The 16,836-nt window shown below is 36.4% G+C and overlaps 1 protein-coding gene across 3 annotated transcripts in view; it reads left to right on the forward strand.

Moving 5' to 3' along the window:
* The first annotated feature begins 428 nt into the window (after window positions 1-428).
* The window catches only part of STX17 (syntaxin 17), a 53,071-nt gene continuing 36,663 nt past the window's right edge, over window positions 429-16,836 (forward strand). Inside the window, exons 1-2 of one of the 3 annotated variants that reach the window (XM_081067518.1) lie at window positions 429-498; window positions 7,817-8,002. In XM_081067518.1, the coding sequence (XP_080923644.1) occupies window positions 7,880-8,002 (123 nt within the window). In that variant the 5' untranslated portion in view covers window positions 429-498; window positions 7,817-7,879. Of the gene's footprint in view, window positions 831-7,816; window positions 8,003-16,836 lie in introns of all 3 variants that reach the window. The other 2 variants (XM_081067519.1, XM_081067520.1) reach the window with 2 other exon arrangements.

Raw genomic sequence — 16,836 nt, forward strand, 5'->3', positions numbered from 1 at the left:
TTATAGTTAAGACTTGTACCCGCTCCACCTCAGGTTTTGTTTTTTCTTTTCTTTCTGGGAGCAGTGGCGAGAGGAAGAAGGCACAACTTTTTTGAGCTTCAGTTTCCACCTGTGTAAGGAGCTAAGAACACAGGGCCGGCCCAGTCACTAAAGTTCCTGGGAGAACAGAGGAAAAGGGACACAAACTTTGCAGGAGGTAGAGGGCTATACAAATGTGAACTGTCTCAGACTTCACAGTCAACCAACTGACGAAAAAGCCTTTGTGTGTCTCCTTCCTACTGGCTCGAGGGCTACCACCCCACGACATACACCAAGACCACTTTTTAAAAAGATTCTCGCCCGCGGTGGTACTCACCTGCGCGTGGGCCACACCTCTCCTTGCCCGGACGCGGCGGCTGGGGGCGTGGCCTAGCCCGGCCGGCCCAATGCGACTCCCCGCCCTGTCCCTCCCGCGCCTGCGCCCTACGCACCGACCACCCTCGAGCGCCCCGGCGGGAGGTAAGGGGCTCGCGGGAGGCCGCCGTAGGGTCGTCGGTGCCGGACCCGCATCGTGGGCCCGGCCCGCGGGAGAGGCCCCCGCTGCGGGAAAGAGGGGCATCAGATCGGAAGTGCGAGCGCCCGTTGGGGCTCCTCCCGGCTCCAAGAAGTGGCAGTTTCGTTTTTGGAAGCCCTATCCGAAGCGGGTATAGGGAGGCGGCCGACAGGACGAGCGTGATGGCCTCCCGGGGTCGCGGGGCGGAAAAGTTCCTGGCGTCTGCCTTGCCCGTGACGCACTGTAGGCCTTAGGTCGCCGGGGTCCTCCGGAGACGAGCCCGCCCATCCGATCGCTGGTGGGGGGCGTTTGTTGTGTGTGGCCTGGGTGCGCCGTGGGTGACACTGCGAGGGGGTGACGCGAGGTCAGGAGTGGTGGGGAGTGGACCGGGAGCGAGAGATGGGCGCCTCTGGTCAGCCAGACCGGGAGGCGGTGCACGGACGGCCCCGCATCGAACTCCCGCCCTTCGTGAAATTCGCAGTCCGGGGCTCAGAGAGGAGCCCTTCTAGTAGGACTGAAGGCCTTTTCTTTCCCAAGTCTTACCCTGCCCCCCGGTCACTAACACGCGGTGACGCGCCTGGGGAGACTCGGTGCCACCCGGGGGGAGAAATGTGGGCTCTCTAAGCCGCTGGCGGGTGTTCATTACTCTTGGGTGAGTGCAGGGCTGTTTCAGCGATTTGGGACTTTTGGTGAGGAATGGGGCTTTTCAGTTATCAATAACCTCTTAAGTCATTTAGTTAACTTCCCAGTACTGTTTTCTTAGGAGAAACAGGAATATGATGGTACTCCGCTGATAATGGGCTAGGTGGTCAAGTCTGGAGCATCGGGAAACGCCTCCCCCCCGGGTGTCAGCGTGGTGAATGTGATTTCAGTTCTAAACGTTTGCCCTGGGTTATGTGAACCGTCAATCCATACAGGACCAAAGGGCTAGTTTGAAATAATTCGACGTTACAGAAAAGTTAGAAAAGTAATACCGAGTCCTCTACAGCCTCCTTGAATGTTAACACCTGATGTGACTGGTATAATTCTCGAAAGTAAGACATGAGCATCGGTACAATACAATAAACTACCAATTTTCTTCAGATGTCATCTTCTTTTTTTTTTCCTTCTGTTTTTTTCAGTAGTGGTGACTTTATTCCAGTGTCCAATCTAAGACCCAGCACTGCATTTAGTTGGCATGGCTCCTTAGGCTCCTCCAAGACCAAGACCGAGGCGCTCCAATTTGACAGCTCCTCAGTCCTGGTCTTTTATGACCTTCACACTTTTGAAGGTTATTTTGTACTGTCCCTCAGTTAGGTTTTTGGGGTTTTTCTCCTTATGATTTGATTAAGGTTATGCAGTCTGTTGATACCACAGGTGTGTATGTGCCCTTCTCACTTAATCATTTGAGGGGTGCCTGACATGACACACTGCATTCAATTATTAATGGCTTAGTTAAGGCAGTGTCTCCTGGGATTCTCTTATGTAAAGTTACTATTTTTCCCTTTGTAATTAATCGATATCTTGGGTGAGAACCTTTAAACTATGCAAATATCCTGTTTCTGCTTAAAATTTCACTTGTTAATTTTAGCGTCCATTGATGGATTTTGCCTTCAGTAATTATTACTGTGATGGTCTGATGGTGACTTTGTTTCTCTCATTTCTTCATTTGTTCATGTTCTGTAAGGAAGAGCTGTCTCTTCTCATTTATTTATTCAGTTATTTATCAGTATGGACTCTTTTCTTTTTCTATTTGTTATTATCCTACCCTTTTGTTATTTATTTTATGGCTCAAGTTGTTCCAGCTTCGGCCATTGGGAATTTTTTCAGTTGCTTCCTGTGCCCTTTTGACAACCCCCTATCCTCTTTTGAGAACTTCCTTCCTTTCTGGCCCCATAAGATGCTCCAGGCTTATGGGACCAGCCCTGGGACCAATCACTTCTCCAAGGACCCCTGGTTTCTTTTTTTGGTGAGTGGCATTTAAACACCAAGATCTAGGGGCTAGATATGCTCATTGCTACTGAGGTATCATTGCTTCTAATGCCTGGCATGTGCATATATATCAGTGTGTATAGGTACACACACACACAAGCATATCCATGCATACACGAAGATTTATTTTTATATTTGTATAGACATACATCTGTACATATATACAGAAAGAATATATATATGTATATATATTCTATATATACCTGAGTGTATATATATATATAAATATACACATATATAACAACACACACACATATATATATATTATGTTTATGTTTTTTAAAAAAAACTTATTCTGTTACCTCTGACTCTAACACCACAGGGTTCATTCTTTTTTTGTCCCTTATTTGTAACTTCTTTCTTTGACAGAAACCTGGTTTTTGTGTTCTACAAAATATTTTCTTATTTGTTCAATCCAGTAATACACACAATTTCAGTATTTCTAACCCATACTTCTCTGAGAAACAAATTTACTGACTAGAGTATGGTATAGTTTTGTGTAATCCTTTTTAGCTTTGTAGTATCCGGTTTAAATACAGTTTTGTAAAGTTACCTAGATTATTCTCTTCCATCCCTTCTTTCAGTATGATTATGTTATTCATTATTAATACAGTTAATTTTATTTTTTATAGTTTGTATTCCATTTGGGTTTCCCCACACACTGTAGTTGTTTTTGTTTTATAGTTTATAAAAATTCGCTTTGTAGTATACAGTTCTATGAGTTTTGATGAATACATATAATTGTGTGTCCATTACCACTGTCATGATGCAGAGCAATTCTATCACCCCAAATATTCCATTACACTTTTTAAAAAAATTTTAAAAGTAACACAGCTCTATAGAAGTTTGAGAAATTGGGCATTTTTGTGTGTTTTCTCTTGTCTTTTTCATAGGCATAGTTACATAGTTTGATGTTGATGTAAATGTATTTTTTGTTTTTTTGTGTTTTAATTATATCATAAATATGTTCCAATTTTCTGACTGAAAAATCAAGAAATGCTTAAATACACTTTCATTTATTATTCAATTGCACTTTTAAATCACATTTGTATATTGAATTAAGACCTTCCCTTAACAGCTCACAAACATTATTTGAGCTATTTTATCATCAGAGCCACTGCTGGACAACTTTGTGTTTCAGTAGCATCATGATTTAGGCAATTATTTGAATGTTATGTTCTCTTCTTAGTTTTACATAGGCATTTTGTTATAATTTCATAAAAATGGAAATGCTGGAGAGAAGAAAAAATACTAGCTGGAAGGAGACCAAGAGTTGGAAAACAAGTTGGAAGGTTCTGGGAGCAGAATGGCTTCCCTGAGAGATGGCCCTTATGAGGGCATAGGTTTTTCTTGCGCATGGAAAGCTGAGAGGCAAAGTCATGCATTAACTCTGACCTGGAAATACCACTATTGGAACTCAAAAAAGAAAGCTTATCAGCATAGGGCAACCTTGAAAACAAGCCAAATATCCAGTAACTGGAGTTAAGTATTATAAACATTTGTGGAAGAGAAGACAGAATCATTTGAATTATGTCTCAAATGATACATAAAGTTTAGAGGCAGATGGGATAGAAAAGAGGATCTAGAAAGAGGGAACATCATTGCAAAGCCAAAAACAGAGATTGGGTGATAATAAATTAGGCGGATCTGCTTATGAACATTGTCTTTTCTTGTAAAAATAAGGAACTCGCAAAAGTTTTCATTCAGAGCAGGAGCATGTTACAGTTGGTGTTTTAGACATATAGTAATTTGGTAATCTGGGGAAAAATTGGAGAAGGCAAAATGTCTAAAGGCAGGCCAATTAGGACACTTGTAGTGTGCTATACATACTGTTCTGTTTCACTAGAGTGATAGGATTAGAAATGGTGAAGAAGGGGCGTGTGAAGAAACATTTTAGTTTCATCAGCATCTATTGAGCAACAGGGATGTTTAAAAACATTTTGATAGGAATAGTGATAGGTATAAAGATACATTCCTATACTATTTACTCTGCATAGTAGAAGAAAACACAAGAAGCAGTGTGATAAACTGGAAAACATTAATGTTAGACAAATAATTTACAATTTATGAGTCTATTATATGTTAAATATAATAAGAAAAAGATACACCTTGTAGTAAAACAGACACTTTGCACAAGCTGGCAATTCAGGAAAGAAGAAATGTAAATGGCTAATAAATCAATGCTATTAATTTAAGAGTTGAAAAATAAAACAATAATGAGTAATGAGACACCATTTTGTCGCCAGTAGAATGTTTAATAAAAATGATAATACCAAGTATTCGTTGGAGTATGGATAAATGGACATTTTGATGTATTGCTAGTGGGAATTGTAAATAGGCACAACATTTTTTTAGTACATTTGTTATCAAAAGTCCTACTTGTGTATACCTACTAATTCGATTTCTGGAAATAATTATAGATGTACTATGGATTTATGTATAAGGAGGGTAATTACACTGTGGCATAGTGTATAATGGTAGAAAATTAGAAACAGCCTAACTAGCTAACAGTAGATGATTAGTTAAATTATGTAACATCTATGTAATGTAATACTCTGTTATAAAAAGATGCATTATAGAAAAATAATTTAAATAAAGACATTCTTAGATTATTCAAAATAAATCCTTTTTTTCTTTGTTTATTTATTCATTTATTCACCTAATAACAGTATATTTGTTGCTACTTGCCATTCCACTCTTTTGGATTTATTTTCTTTGTTGTTAAAGTATGTGTTTTAGTAGCTCTTTTAATGAGGGGCTTGGTAATAAACTCAGTCTTTATATACGTGAAAATTATTATTTTGCCTTCATTTCTGAATAACAATTTACCTGGGTATTTACCAATTCCCTCAGCACTTTGAAGCTGTTCCTGTCTTTTGGTGTCTTGCTTTGATGAAAAGTTTGCTGCTTTTGTTTTAGCTTATCTGTCTTTTATCCCTGGTTTGCTTTTTTAAGATTTTTTTTTTTGTCCTTGATGTTCTACAGTTCTATGTGTTCAGGTAAATTTGTTTTTTTATTTACACTACTTGGGGCTGATGCGCATTTTCAATTTGAGGTTTTATAAATTCTCAGCATATTCTCTTTGAATAATGCCTTTTCACCACTTTTTTTATTCTCTCTTTATGGGACTTCTATTTGTTATTGAGCTTCTCATTTTATCCTTTATGTCCCTTTTCTTCTTTTTGTATTTTGTATCTTTTAGTCCTCTGTGTTCTAACTGATACCTTCCAACAAATAATTCTCTCTTCACTTACAGCTTACTGTTTACCCATCTTTTTAGGTGTTTGAGTAGGATTTTTTAAGTAGAATTTTAACTTGGTTTATTTTTAGATTGGCCTGTTACTGTTTCATAAAATTGTCCAATTTTTTAACAGATTCTGTTTCTTCCTTTATATCTTTGAATAATCTAAAATGTACCTATTTTAATTTTCCTCTTAGATTACTTTATTATCTCTAGTCCCTTTGCTATGAATTTTCCTGTTTTGTTGGGTCCGAGGACTAACTTTTGGCAATTAACTTCTCTATGTATCTTCGATTCCCATGCACTCCTTACTGTAGGACTCCATTTTTGGTGAATGGAGATTTTTTTTTTTTTGCTTTTGAGCTTAGATCAAACATAAAATCCAAATTACAAGAAGATGAGATAGTCTGTATAACCAACACTTCAAGGTTTTCATCTGTCGCAGGGGAGCACTTGGTGTGGTCCCGCATGTCATCTGTTTTCAGTCTCTGCGCCTTTTGCCGGCCTCCCAACAGCGCTGCTGTGTTGGGAGGTTCACGACCTCTGTGCTTCATATGAGCCACTATGAGGGGGGCCCAGGGAAAAATGTGCCATTTTCAATGGAAAACAAGGGGTGGTTGCTTGTTATAATTACTATGTACTTTGGATCTGGATTTGCCACACCTTTATAGTAAGACAGCAACTGCTTAAGAAATAAGGTTGTTTTACTTAATCCATGAAATAGATATGAAGAGAAGCATTTTAAGAGGTGCAGTCACTTTGAAAAATGGATCAATCTGTTGAACTCTACATACTAGATATATTTGTAAATAAACTTATGGCGTGGAAAAAAAAAGATTTTCAAATGTGAAAGATGAGAAACAGAACATGATTTATAGTAATAGTTCGTAATGTTTCTGGAATGATAGATCCTCTTTGATAATCTCACTAAAGCAATGGACTGGGTCCTCTAAAATAACTAAAAAATACATTCATAAGTTTTCATAAAGATTCAGTGAATCCACAAAGTCTTTTTGTGAACCCCTATCTCTATGGACCCTGGTCTACGACACCATAACCCAATGGGATTAACATGGTCAACTTAATTTTTTTTTTTTAAATATGGAGGAGGCTGTGGCTAATGAGATGGTATGAAACCATGGTGCACAGCAGTGGTTTTCAAGCATGGTTAAGCAGTGGAGCTCTTTATTTATATAAAATCTAATAAACTCAACTTTATGAAATAGATATAAGTAAACTTGCTCCAGTTGGAGCAAGTGTGGGATCCTAGAGCCCCACTTTCTAATCCCTGCCCTCTCCGATCCTGGCCCCAAAGGCATAACCTTGGACTTCCTGGATCACTGGTAGAAAACTACTGGTGAATTAGAACATTTGATTGTACTCGAAGGAATCCTGGGATCTGATTTTAGCTATGCCAGTGGTTATTTGTATTAGTTGTAGACAATGCTAATCACTTGGTGAAAAAGGGAAGAGTTAATTTAAAGGACATCAATAAGAAGAGTTGGATGCTGTGTTATACTTACAGTATGTAATTACATAGATACATTATGATATTAGAAACTAAGTTTGATACAAACAGAAATGGTAAGAATGAAGTTTTTTCTTCCAATTTTGCCATTTGACGCCTTTTTCAAAAAGGTTATTCAATATCCCAGATACATTTGGAAATGAAAACTTGGGCAGTATATTCCTAGTTTTTAAAAAAAAGGTATTTATATACATGCATGCATACATCCTTATGTAAAAAATGATGTGGAAAGACAGACATACGTCAAAATGGAAAGAGGAAGGGATAGGAGAAAAAACATGGAAATAGTAGTTAACTGGGTGAGCAGATGATTGTTGATTTTATTTTATTCTCTTTTTCATATTTTTAAACATTCTAAAGTGAACATACATTACTTTTGTAGAGAAAAAAAGGTTTTAAAATAAAACGTTTCTTAAAAAACAAGTCATTCAAGTGTAGCATTAAGTTGAATACATATTTAGAATAAATTATAAAATTACCTAATAGTTGGCTTTTAAAAATAGTAAGAACTCATTTAAAAAATTCTTAAATATTTCCCTTTCAGGTTTTTCTATATGAGTAGAGAAGACAGTTGTTGCAAGTAGAAGTGACATAACACTTTTTTAGGATGTCTGAAGATGAAGAAAAAGTGAAATTACGCCGTCTGGAACCAGCTATCCAGAAGTTTATTAAAATAGTAATCCCAACAGACCTGGAGAGGTTAAGAAAGCACCAGATAAATATTGAGAAGGTAAGTTTTTCCATTTTTTACCACACACAAAAAAATCGAGTTACATATTCTGATTTATATTTGTTGTACATTTTAGCTAAATTCAGAATATTAGATAAGAGGCTTTGCTGCAACATCTTGCTCCTATTGATTCAGCAATATTATTCATTTTTTTTAAATCTGTTTTTTTTTTGTTCTACAAACACACCTCTCATTCCTTTTTTTAGGAAGGGATATAAGAATAGAATCTACATTTTTCTAGTTGTACATACTGATGTATTAGGCAGTTAATAATTAAAATGCAAACTGTTTCCTAGTGCACCATAGTGTGGAGGCGGCGAACTTTGGCTAAGGGGCTACGTTAGCTTCCTTCACCTGATGGCAAGTGTTTTGAACCTTGAGTGTGTGTCTATCAGTAACTCCTATCCTCTTCAGGTGCATGTAGATTAAAGAGGCAAATCATTGTGTGATGTGAGGGAATTTCCCACTTTCACTGCTTCCCTTTGAGGAAAGCCCAACGTTGAGAAATACTGCCTAGAGGTCAGTTTCGGAACCAGGAAGAGGGAAGAACTAGTCTCAGGGACTATGGTGGAGGTTGCAGAGCCTGGACTGGCCCGGGTCTGGTGGAATGGTTATGCCATTTATGGGAACGTCAGGCTTACTGAGTACTGAGCATTGATTTTGATAGGCTATATTGTCTTATTTGCTGTGGGACAGGTCAGAGGTATTTGCTCCTTCAAAAAACAAAACAAAAACAAACCTCTCCTAGTATCAGTTTTAATCTGTGTGACCCTTCACTGATTTTTTTTTCCCCTGGGACGGTGGGGGGGCAGGGTGTGGAAGCGATCATTAAGCCTTTCAATATAAACAATATTTATCACCCTCAACTGACTACCTTATACAAGTAAAAAGAATATCAAACATTTTTTCTCCCATAGATAGCATCTGTCTCCCTAGTATTCAAGTATTTTTAAAAACTATAGAAAGTAAGTGCCAAGAATATTATGATGAAAATTTCAGTGCAAATATGAAGGTATTAGCATTCAAGATTAATATTTTGTCATTTCTTAATTTCTTCTTTATCCATAAACAATAAGTACTGTGACTTTTAAGGATGGAGGAGTTGTCTGGTAAACTGGTTATTCTGGTCATGACCAAAAACAAATTAAAGCGTTCCATGCTTGGATGAATGAGAAGGGCTTGTTCTTTTAGCACTCTAACAGTATGAAAATAGAGTTGTTTACATTTGATTGATCAGATCCGGGTTGGAGGTTTGACACACTTTGGAGGTGTGTCAAAGTCCTGAGCTCATTTTGAAGTACTCAGTTACAAAGATGACAAGAATTTGGCAGATTTGATTCTGAAAGGCAGAAATAGGTAGACCGTTGTCTGCTGAGACCATTTCTTTCCTTTATTATCCTATTTTACCTTTGAGGTTTGGCATGTTTTAGATTTCTTTTTTCTTACATTCATTTTACATGAAAGTGCCTGCTATCGTTACCCTCAGAGCCTAATTACATGTACCACCCAAACGATCATCAGTGGCAAAGTCAGAGAGAAAGGTGGATGGGACAGGAGTGGGTTTATTACTGATTTGGTTAGTTGTGCCAGACTTCATAAGAAAATTATTCTAGGATTATATTGATCTTTCTTTGCTGGAACAGTTTTCCTTTAGCATTTGGTGAAATTTTTACTTATTGTGGAAATGTTAGTCAATATCAGAATAATTACAATTTACCGTATAGGGGATGTTGTCTGAAACTAAGCAATTAAACTCATACTTATCTATGTTTTATTCCATATTCTTGATTATTCTACTGTCTCTAGGATTTCTCATTAGTTATGAAAGTGACTTTTTATCTATATAAGAATGAATAGCATATTTTAATACACAGTTTGTGGCGATGTAAAAGCATTTAAAAGCATCAGTGTTCACTGTGGACAAAAGAGTTAAGAACTACGTTTCTACTCCAGGTGTCTACCGATGCCTCATTGTCAGAAAGGCATATTCTTCCTGGGGGAAGGGTGTAGAAAGATAAAATATTTATTATGTTAGCCATCAGTCATCCAATATGAATTTCAAAGAAGAAAGTCAGACTGAAGGGAAATTGAAGGTAAGCCTTAGTGGACTGATTCTGCAACATCCGAAAACAATGAGAGCAGTGTGTTGTGGACACCTGGGGCTATGTTCCATAAGTCCTTCAGCATTACACGTTATTACACAAGATAGACGTGATTAGAACGTAATCCTGAAATTTGAAGTGTTAGCATTCAGCTTTCTTGGCTAATGTAGGATAGACTTAAGCATAGTGAATAGGAACAACAAGATAGTAAACGTGGAACCTCATTTTCTTTGTTTCATATTGTAGGGGGTTGAGGGAAAACTTATTGTGTAGCGTGTACTGTATTAGTTAGTATGTCGTTGAAGTGCGTGTGGCAGAAAACCCCAAAACAGTGTATGAAACAAGACAGAGGTTTTTTGGGTTTTGCTTTCATTTTTAATCTTTTATTTATGGAGATGGTCTAGGCAACTCAACAGTCGTTAAAGATGCAGGCTCTTTTTAACTTGCTGTCTAATGCTCAGCTTGTTTCTGTTACATATAAAATGTCAGCTCCAACTCTAGCTCTTACATCCACATTCCCGTTAAAATTAAATAACCAGAAGTGTATTTCTTCTATGTTCTCCTTTTTTCTCTCAGTTCTCTCTCTTTCTCTTTAATCTTTTAAAGAGACGATTCCTGTTCTTGTTTCATGGATACAGTATCATATCGTCTCTATCTATGGTGGTATTATTATTTTTTTGTTCTCTTTAGCTTGTCTGTTTTCCCTGTTTCCCTTTTTTCTTTATTTTCTTTTCACTTATTTCTCTCTTCTTCTCTCCCTCTCTCCTCTCTCCCTTTCTCCCTTTCTCCGTTCCTTTTTTCCTTTTCCTTTTTTGTGGTAGCCTACAGAATTACAGGCTTTGTTTGGTTAGCTGTTGATATTTTACCTGGAGGAGTGAACGAGTGAGGATCTATTTTAATGGGGAACCACCAGATACTCTTCTACAGTGTGGTCTTCTCTGGTGATAGGGGCAATGCAATTGCTTGGGCCTGTGGAGAGGGCATCTGGTGGACTACCCGTTCCTTACAGAAACTTGAAACCAATCCTGCTGCTTTTAGCTCCACGGCACACATCTGTCTGGTTACCTGGTAGGTGGTGTCTCTGGTTACTAAGTCTTTTTTGGAGTAATGCTATGCATGTTGGCTTGCTTCTTATTGCCTCTCTCCCCCACCACCCATCCCTTCTGCAGCCTTAGTTTTCAGCCTTCTCTGGTCAGCTAAGTCAGTTGCAACATCTGCATAATCCTTTCAGCTTCCAAAATGTTAAAATTTCTTGTCAACTGATACCTTTCATTGTATTCTCATTGTTCTTGTGAATTTATACCTTTGAAAGTTCTGTACTGTCATTTTAGTTGGATTTTGGAAAAAAGTAGAGATAAATGTGTTCCATTTGACAGGTTTACTAAGAGGGAAATTATTTATCACAGGAAATACATGCATATCAGCTTTTCATAAGTGTTGGTGTTCATTGTTTCTTGCATTGTTAGCACTGAAAATGATGTAAAATATAGGTTTCTAATTCTCAAGAAGTTGACAGTTCAATTAAGGATATAAGATAGGAAATATTTAGAGAATGATAAGAGGCAACATATAAGTGTGAAAATGAGTGGCTTTGCTTAGTCAGGAAGTATGAAGCCTGAACTATATGGTACAAAATCAGACATAATCAGTCTTATAGATTTTTTTATTTATTGATTTGTTTTTGTTTTTTAACTTGGGATTACAACAAAAACCTTTTCCATTTCTCTTTTTAGTCTGAGAATGTTTATTTCAATCTTTCAATCACATTTCCCCGCCTCTAGTCTTTTTTTCTGGAAGAACCCTGCTTCAATTTGCCTTCCTCTGTGTTTCAGGACAGGAAAGCCTCAGCCCAGGTGGTGATTGATGAAGGGAGTAATGGGGGTAATTTCATTCGTGTCATTGGTTAGCTGAACAATATAATGTATTCTATAGTTCTGGCTAATGAGACTTGAGGGAAAAGCCTGTTTGGAATATGGAAATTTCTGAAAAAGATTTTTCTACTGTTATAAAGATATACATGGGAGGAAATGGTGCTTCTGCTTCTGCTGGTCTTGTGTCTCCCTGTTGTAACCAGAACTATAGCCAGCAGGCAACAAGTCTGAGGCCAAAACTCTTCAAAACTCTATTGAAGATAATAAAGCAGAAAGAATTTGGGTGCTTGACGACCTTTTAAGCTTCTGAACTCAGCTACCCCTCGAATTGTCATCCTACTTCTAGGCTCCATCTAATGTGACATGATAAATGTCCTTATTATTAAAGCCATATTTAAATTTTGAGTTTTCTGTTACTTGCTACCAAAAGCGTCCTAATTGCTTCAAGTTATATATAGCATCGTTTTAAACTATCTCTGTAGTGCCACTGTACAAGTAGATAATACAAAAATGATATTTTGTAAAAACAGTGCAGTTTAGAAATGTTTATTAGTGGCCCCAACTTAACTAAAAATTTAAGGAGTTACTTCTTGTAATTTTTTTCAGACATATTAAATCACTTTAAGCTTTGTCTCCTCTCCAAAGATTTGGAATAATAATTTTTAATAATGTAACCTAATTTAGTTATAACGTTCTGTAGCAAGTAGAAAGAAGTCTGAACTATTTTATTCCTTGTTTTCCTTAGAATTTTGTTACAAGAGATAAGGTCATTTAGTTCAGCTGCCACCCAAGACACTGATATCTTCTACAGTTTATTTGACAAATGAGCAAATAATAATAATAGCAAAGGGAGTAGCTATTGTTTTTATTTGAGTGCTATGTTAGGGGTTTGACATACTGGGGGTGCCAAAAAAATGTATACACATGACTTGTATTCATCTTTTGTTATTGGTATATATTATTACAATTTTAATACAGTTTTTTCCTTTCTTAAAATGTGTATACATTTTTTTGGCACCCTCTGTATAGCATATTTAATCCTCACAACATCCTTATACATTCGCCTTATCATTGCCTTCTGTTTTTAGGTGGAGAAGCAGACTTAGAGTGGTTAAATTACTTTCTTGAGATTACTTTGTTGGTTAATGTGTTAAACTTCTAATTTTGTATTTGAAACATAGTATGCTTCTAATAAAAATGTGTTGAAAGAGTGAATATACGTATGCATGTTTACAGCCTAAGGTTACATCAGTTGTTTTAGAAGCTGCTTTATCTTGCTGGCTTTCTTATTTGTTTTATAATCAACTAAATAAAATCCATCAGACTTTTGTATATGGATTTCAGCTCTTGGGCCAGAACATATTAATACCTATTTCTTGTACAGTTGCTCTTTTTCATTTAAATGTTAGGCTTTACATTTATCATTGTTACATTTCTTCTTATCATGTGGAATTGTGATCTTTCCTTTTTGTAATTATTCCTTCTAGTTTACGTTATCTGCAAATTTGGTAATTATGCATTCTTTGTTTTCAAGGCATTGATAAAAAATGTTGGACAGGAAAGGGACAGAGTACTCTGATATGCTGTCACCATTTTTCTAATTTCTCACAAGCCATCTCTCTGATAATCTGGTATAGAATTTTCCCAAAGATTGACAGTCTGCAGTGTTTTAAAGGTACTTTCTTTTGTGAAAATTGGGTCAATATTTGCTGGTCTCTAGGAGCCTTGCCAATTCTTCACAGTTCCTCATAGATAAGCAAAAGTGTTTCTGTGATCACATTTGCAAGGTCTTTTTGTTCACTTGATGTAATTTCTCTGGGCCTGTTGACTTGGACTCATTTGAAGTATCTAGGTTTGTTATTACTCTTTCTTGGTTTTCATTTTCCTCTTAATCATGTTTATTGTAGACTGTTCTCTTTCAAAGATCATTTTTCTCAATGAAGAAGGAAGAAGAAAAAAATAGAGTTGAATCCTTTTGCTTTCTTTCGTACATCTGTTAGCACTATGTACTCCATTTGCCCACCTTTAAAACATTGTTTTTTGTTCAAATCTCAATTTACTTGCTTATTGTGGAACATGCCCTGATGGATGCCATCCCCAGTCAAATATAAACACACCATCTTCACACAGCACTGAAATGGACCTTAAAGTTCACAGATTTAATATTCACTGATGTAACCATTCAGGGGAAAACCGCAAATGTCCATGATCTTTAGAGAGTTGTAAAGGTAAAATTTAAATCTTCCTCATAGGATTATTGTGAGGATTAAGATTTGAAATGCCCCTGAATGCAAGGTTGATACTTGAAAATGGGTTACTTCACAAGTAAGTTAGCCTACCCGAATACTCAGCATTGGCACTGTCAGTGAATAGTTTCTAATGCGTTAGGAGATTTACAGCACTTCTGGGATTCTGTCCTTTGTGTTTGTTTTGGAGTTTGTATTTTTGATAATTTGGTAGGCACTGTGAGGTGAATCACGTTTACCTATACTATTATTAATTATTATTAATATTTATCTTCATTACATGAGTAACTCTCAGTTTATGGCTTGCAATCTTGTGCCATCTGTTTATGTTACATAGCTTTTCTGTTAGGGTCTATTTTCTAGTATGTAGATAATCATGTTATCTATGAAGACAAACTATTTTATTCTGTCTCTTCTTCTCTCTCTCCATCCCCTGCCTTCTTCCCCACCCCCCTCACCTTATTGCACTGGCTAGATTTGTCACATGGTTGTCTTTAAATCCACCATGTTGCTATTTTTGTCAATTTGTCCCATTTTTCTTCTTTTGCTCCCTTCTAATTGCATATTTTTTATGATTCTGTATTTTCTCTTTGTTGGCTTATAAATTGTACCTGTTTTTTTTTCTTTTTAGTGATTGCTTTATAGTTCAGAGTATTCATCTTTATCTTATCACACTCTACCTTCCTAATATATATATCACTTCATGTATACGAACCTTAAAACAATATATTTCCATTTCTTCTCTCTTGGGTCTTTGTAGTGTTATTGTCATGTATTTTACTTCTATGTATGTTATTCATCCCACAACACATTGTTATTTTTGTTTAAATAGTGTTATCTTTCCAAGAGATTTTAAAACTAAGCAAAAAGACACATTTTGTATGTACCTATATTTACCATATTCAGTGCTTCTTTCATGCCTTTGTGTAGAACCAGATTTCTATCTGGTATTGTTTTTTCATCAGCCTAAAAGGGCTTCCTTTAACATTTCTTGTATGTTAACAGGTCTGCTGTTGAATTCTGTAGACTTTTTTATGTTTGAAAAAGAACATTTTTGCCTTCGCTTTAAAAAAATATTGTCTCTTGGTATTGAATTCTAGGTTGAGTTTTAGATTTGTTTTCAGTACTCTCTGTCTTCTGGCATTTTTCTCATGAGACGTCTTTTGTCATTCTTATCCTTGTTCCTCTGTACTTCAGCGTGCACATGTGCCTTTCTTTCCTCTAGCTGCTTTTAAGATTTTCCTCTCACTTATTTTAAGTAATTTTGTTATGGTGTGCATTAATATAATTTTATTCATCTTTCTTGTTTGTAGTATTCCTTGAATTTCTTGTATCTATGGGTTTATAGGTTTTATCAGATTTGGAAAAACTTTGGCCTTAATTTTTCAAATATTTTTTTTCTGTCGTCTTTTCTCCTTTAGGGAGTCCAATTACCTACGTGCTATGTTGCTTTCAGTTGGCCCATGACTACTCAGTGGACACTGTTCATTCATTGTCCATCTTTTTTTCCTGTGTTTTATTTTGGGTTATTTCTAATGCTATGGTTTTAAATTTACTGATCTTTTCTCTGCATTGTTTCATTTGCTATTAATCCCATCCAGTGCATTTTTCACTACAGTTACATTTTTAACTCTAGGAATTCAATCTTTTAAAAAATACCTTTCATGTCTCAGTATGCTCACGTTTTCTCCTACTTCCTTGAATACATGGTATACATCATAATAACTTTTAATATCCTTGTCTTTTCTGTTAATTTCTATCATATCTGAGTCTGTTTCTGTTGAATGGTTTTTCTTGTTACAGGTCATATTTTCCTGCTTTTTTGCATGCATGATAATTGTTTATTGGATGCTAAACATTGTGAACTTTACCTTATATACTGAATATTTTTAAATAAACCCAAGCATTTTTGAGCTTTATTCTGAGACACACTTAAGTTATTTAGGACCAGTTTGATATTTTTGAGGCTTTCTTTTAAGCTTTCTAGTGTAGCATCAGAACAGCCTTTATTCCAGGGCTGATTTTCCCCCGGAAAGGCCAATACTTTGGACTGTTCTATTTGATATCCAGTGTATTGCATGGTTTTTCCTCTGTGACTTGTGGTCATGTAACTGTTTCTGGCCTGTGTGATCTTTGGGAATGAGTTCACATGTTCCCTTTCAATGGTTCTTTTTCTAACCTCAGGTAGTTTCCTCTTGTGCAGGTGCTGCTCTGCACTCAGCTAAAGACTTGAAAGGAAAACCATGTAGATCTCTGGAGCGCTGTCAGTCAAGTCCTCTCCTCTCATTGCAATTGTCTCCTCGTATGCAGGTCTCTTCTCTTTGATGTTCTGCCCCATGAATTCTAGCTACTCTGGCCTCCCTGAATTCTCTGTTTCATTAATTTTTCTTAAAATATCATGACAGATTAATATTGAGTAATAAATTTAAAAGTTTATTTTTAAAAATGTATCTTTGGTTTCCATTCTCATCCTTTATTAATATCGTAACACTATCTAAAAGCATTCACACTGGATCTGATGACATCAATTTTTCTTATAAATTAAAGCAGTTTGATAGTTGTTTTAAGCGTATTTGATTGGATAATGATTTTAAATTTATGTTTGTAAATATATA

Source organism: Rhinolophus hipposideros, assembly GCF_964194185.1.
Source record: "Rhinolophus hipposideros genome assembly, chromosome: 11".
Classification (NCBI taxonomy): Eukaryota; Metazoa; Chordata; class Mammalia; order Chiroptera; family Rhinolophidae; genus Rhinolophus; species Rhinolophus hipposideros.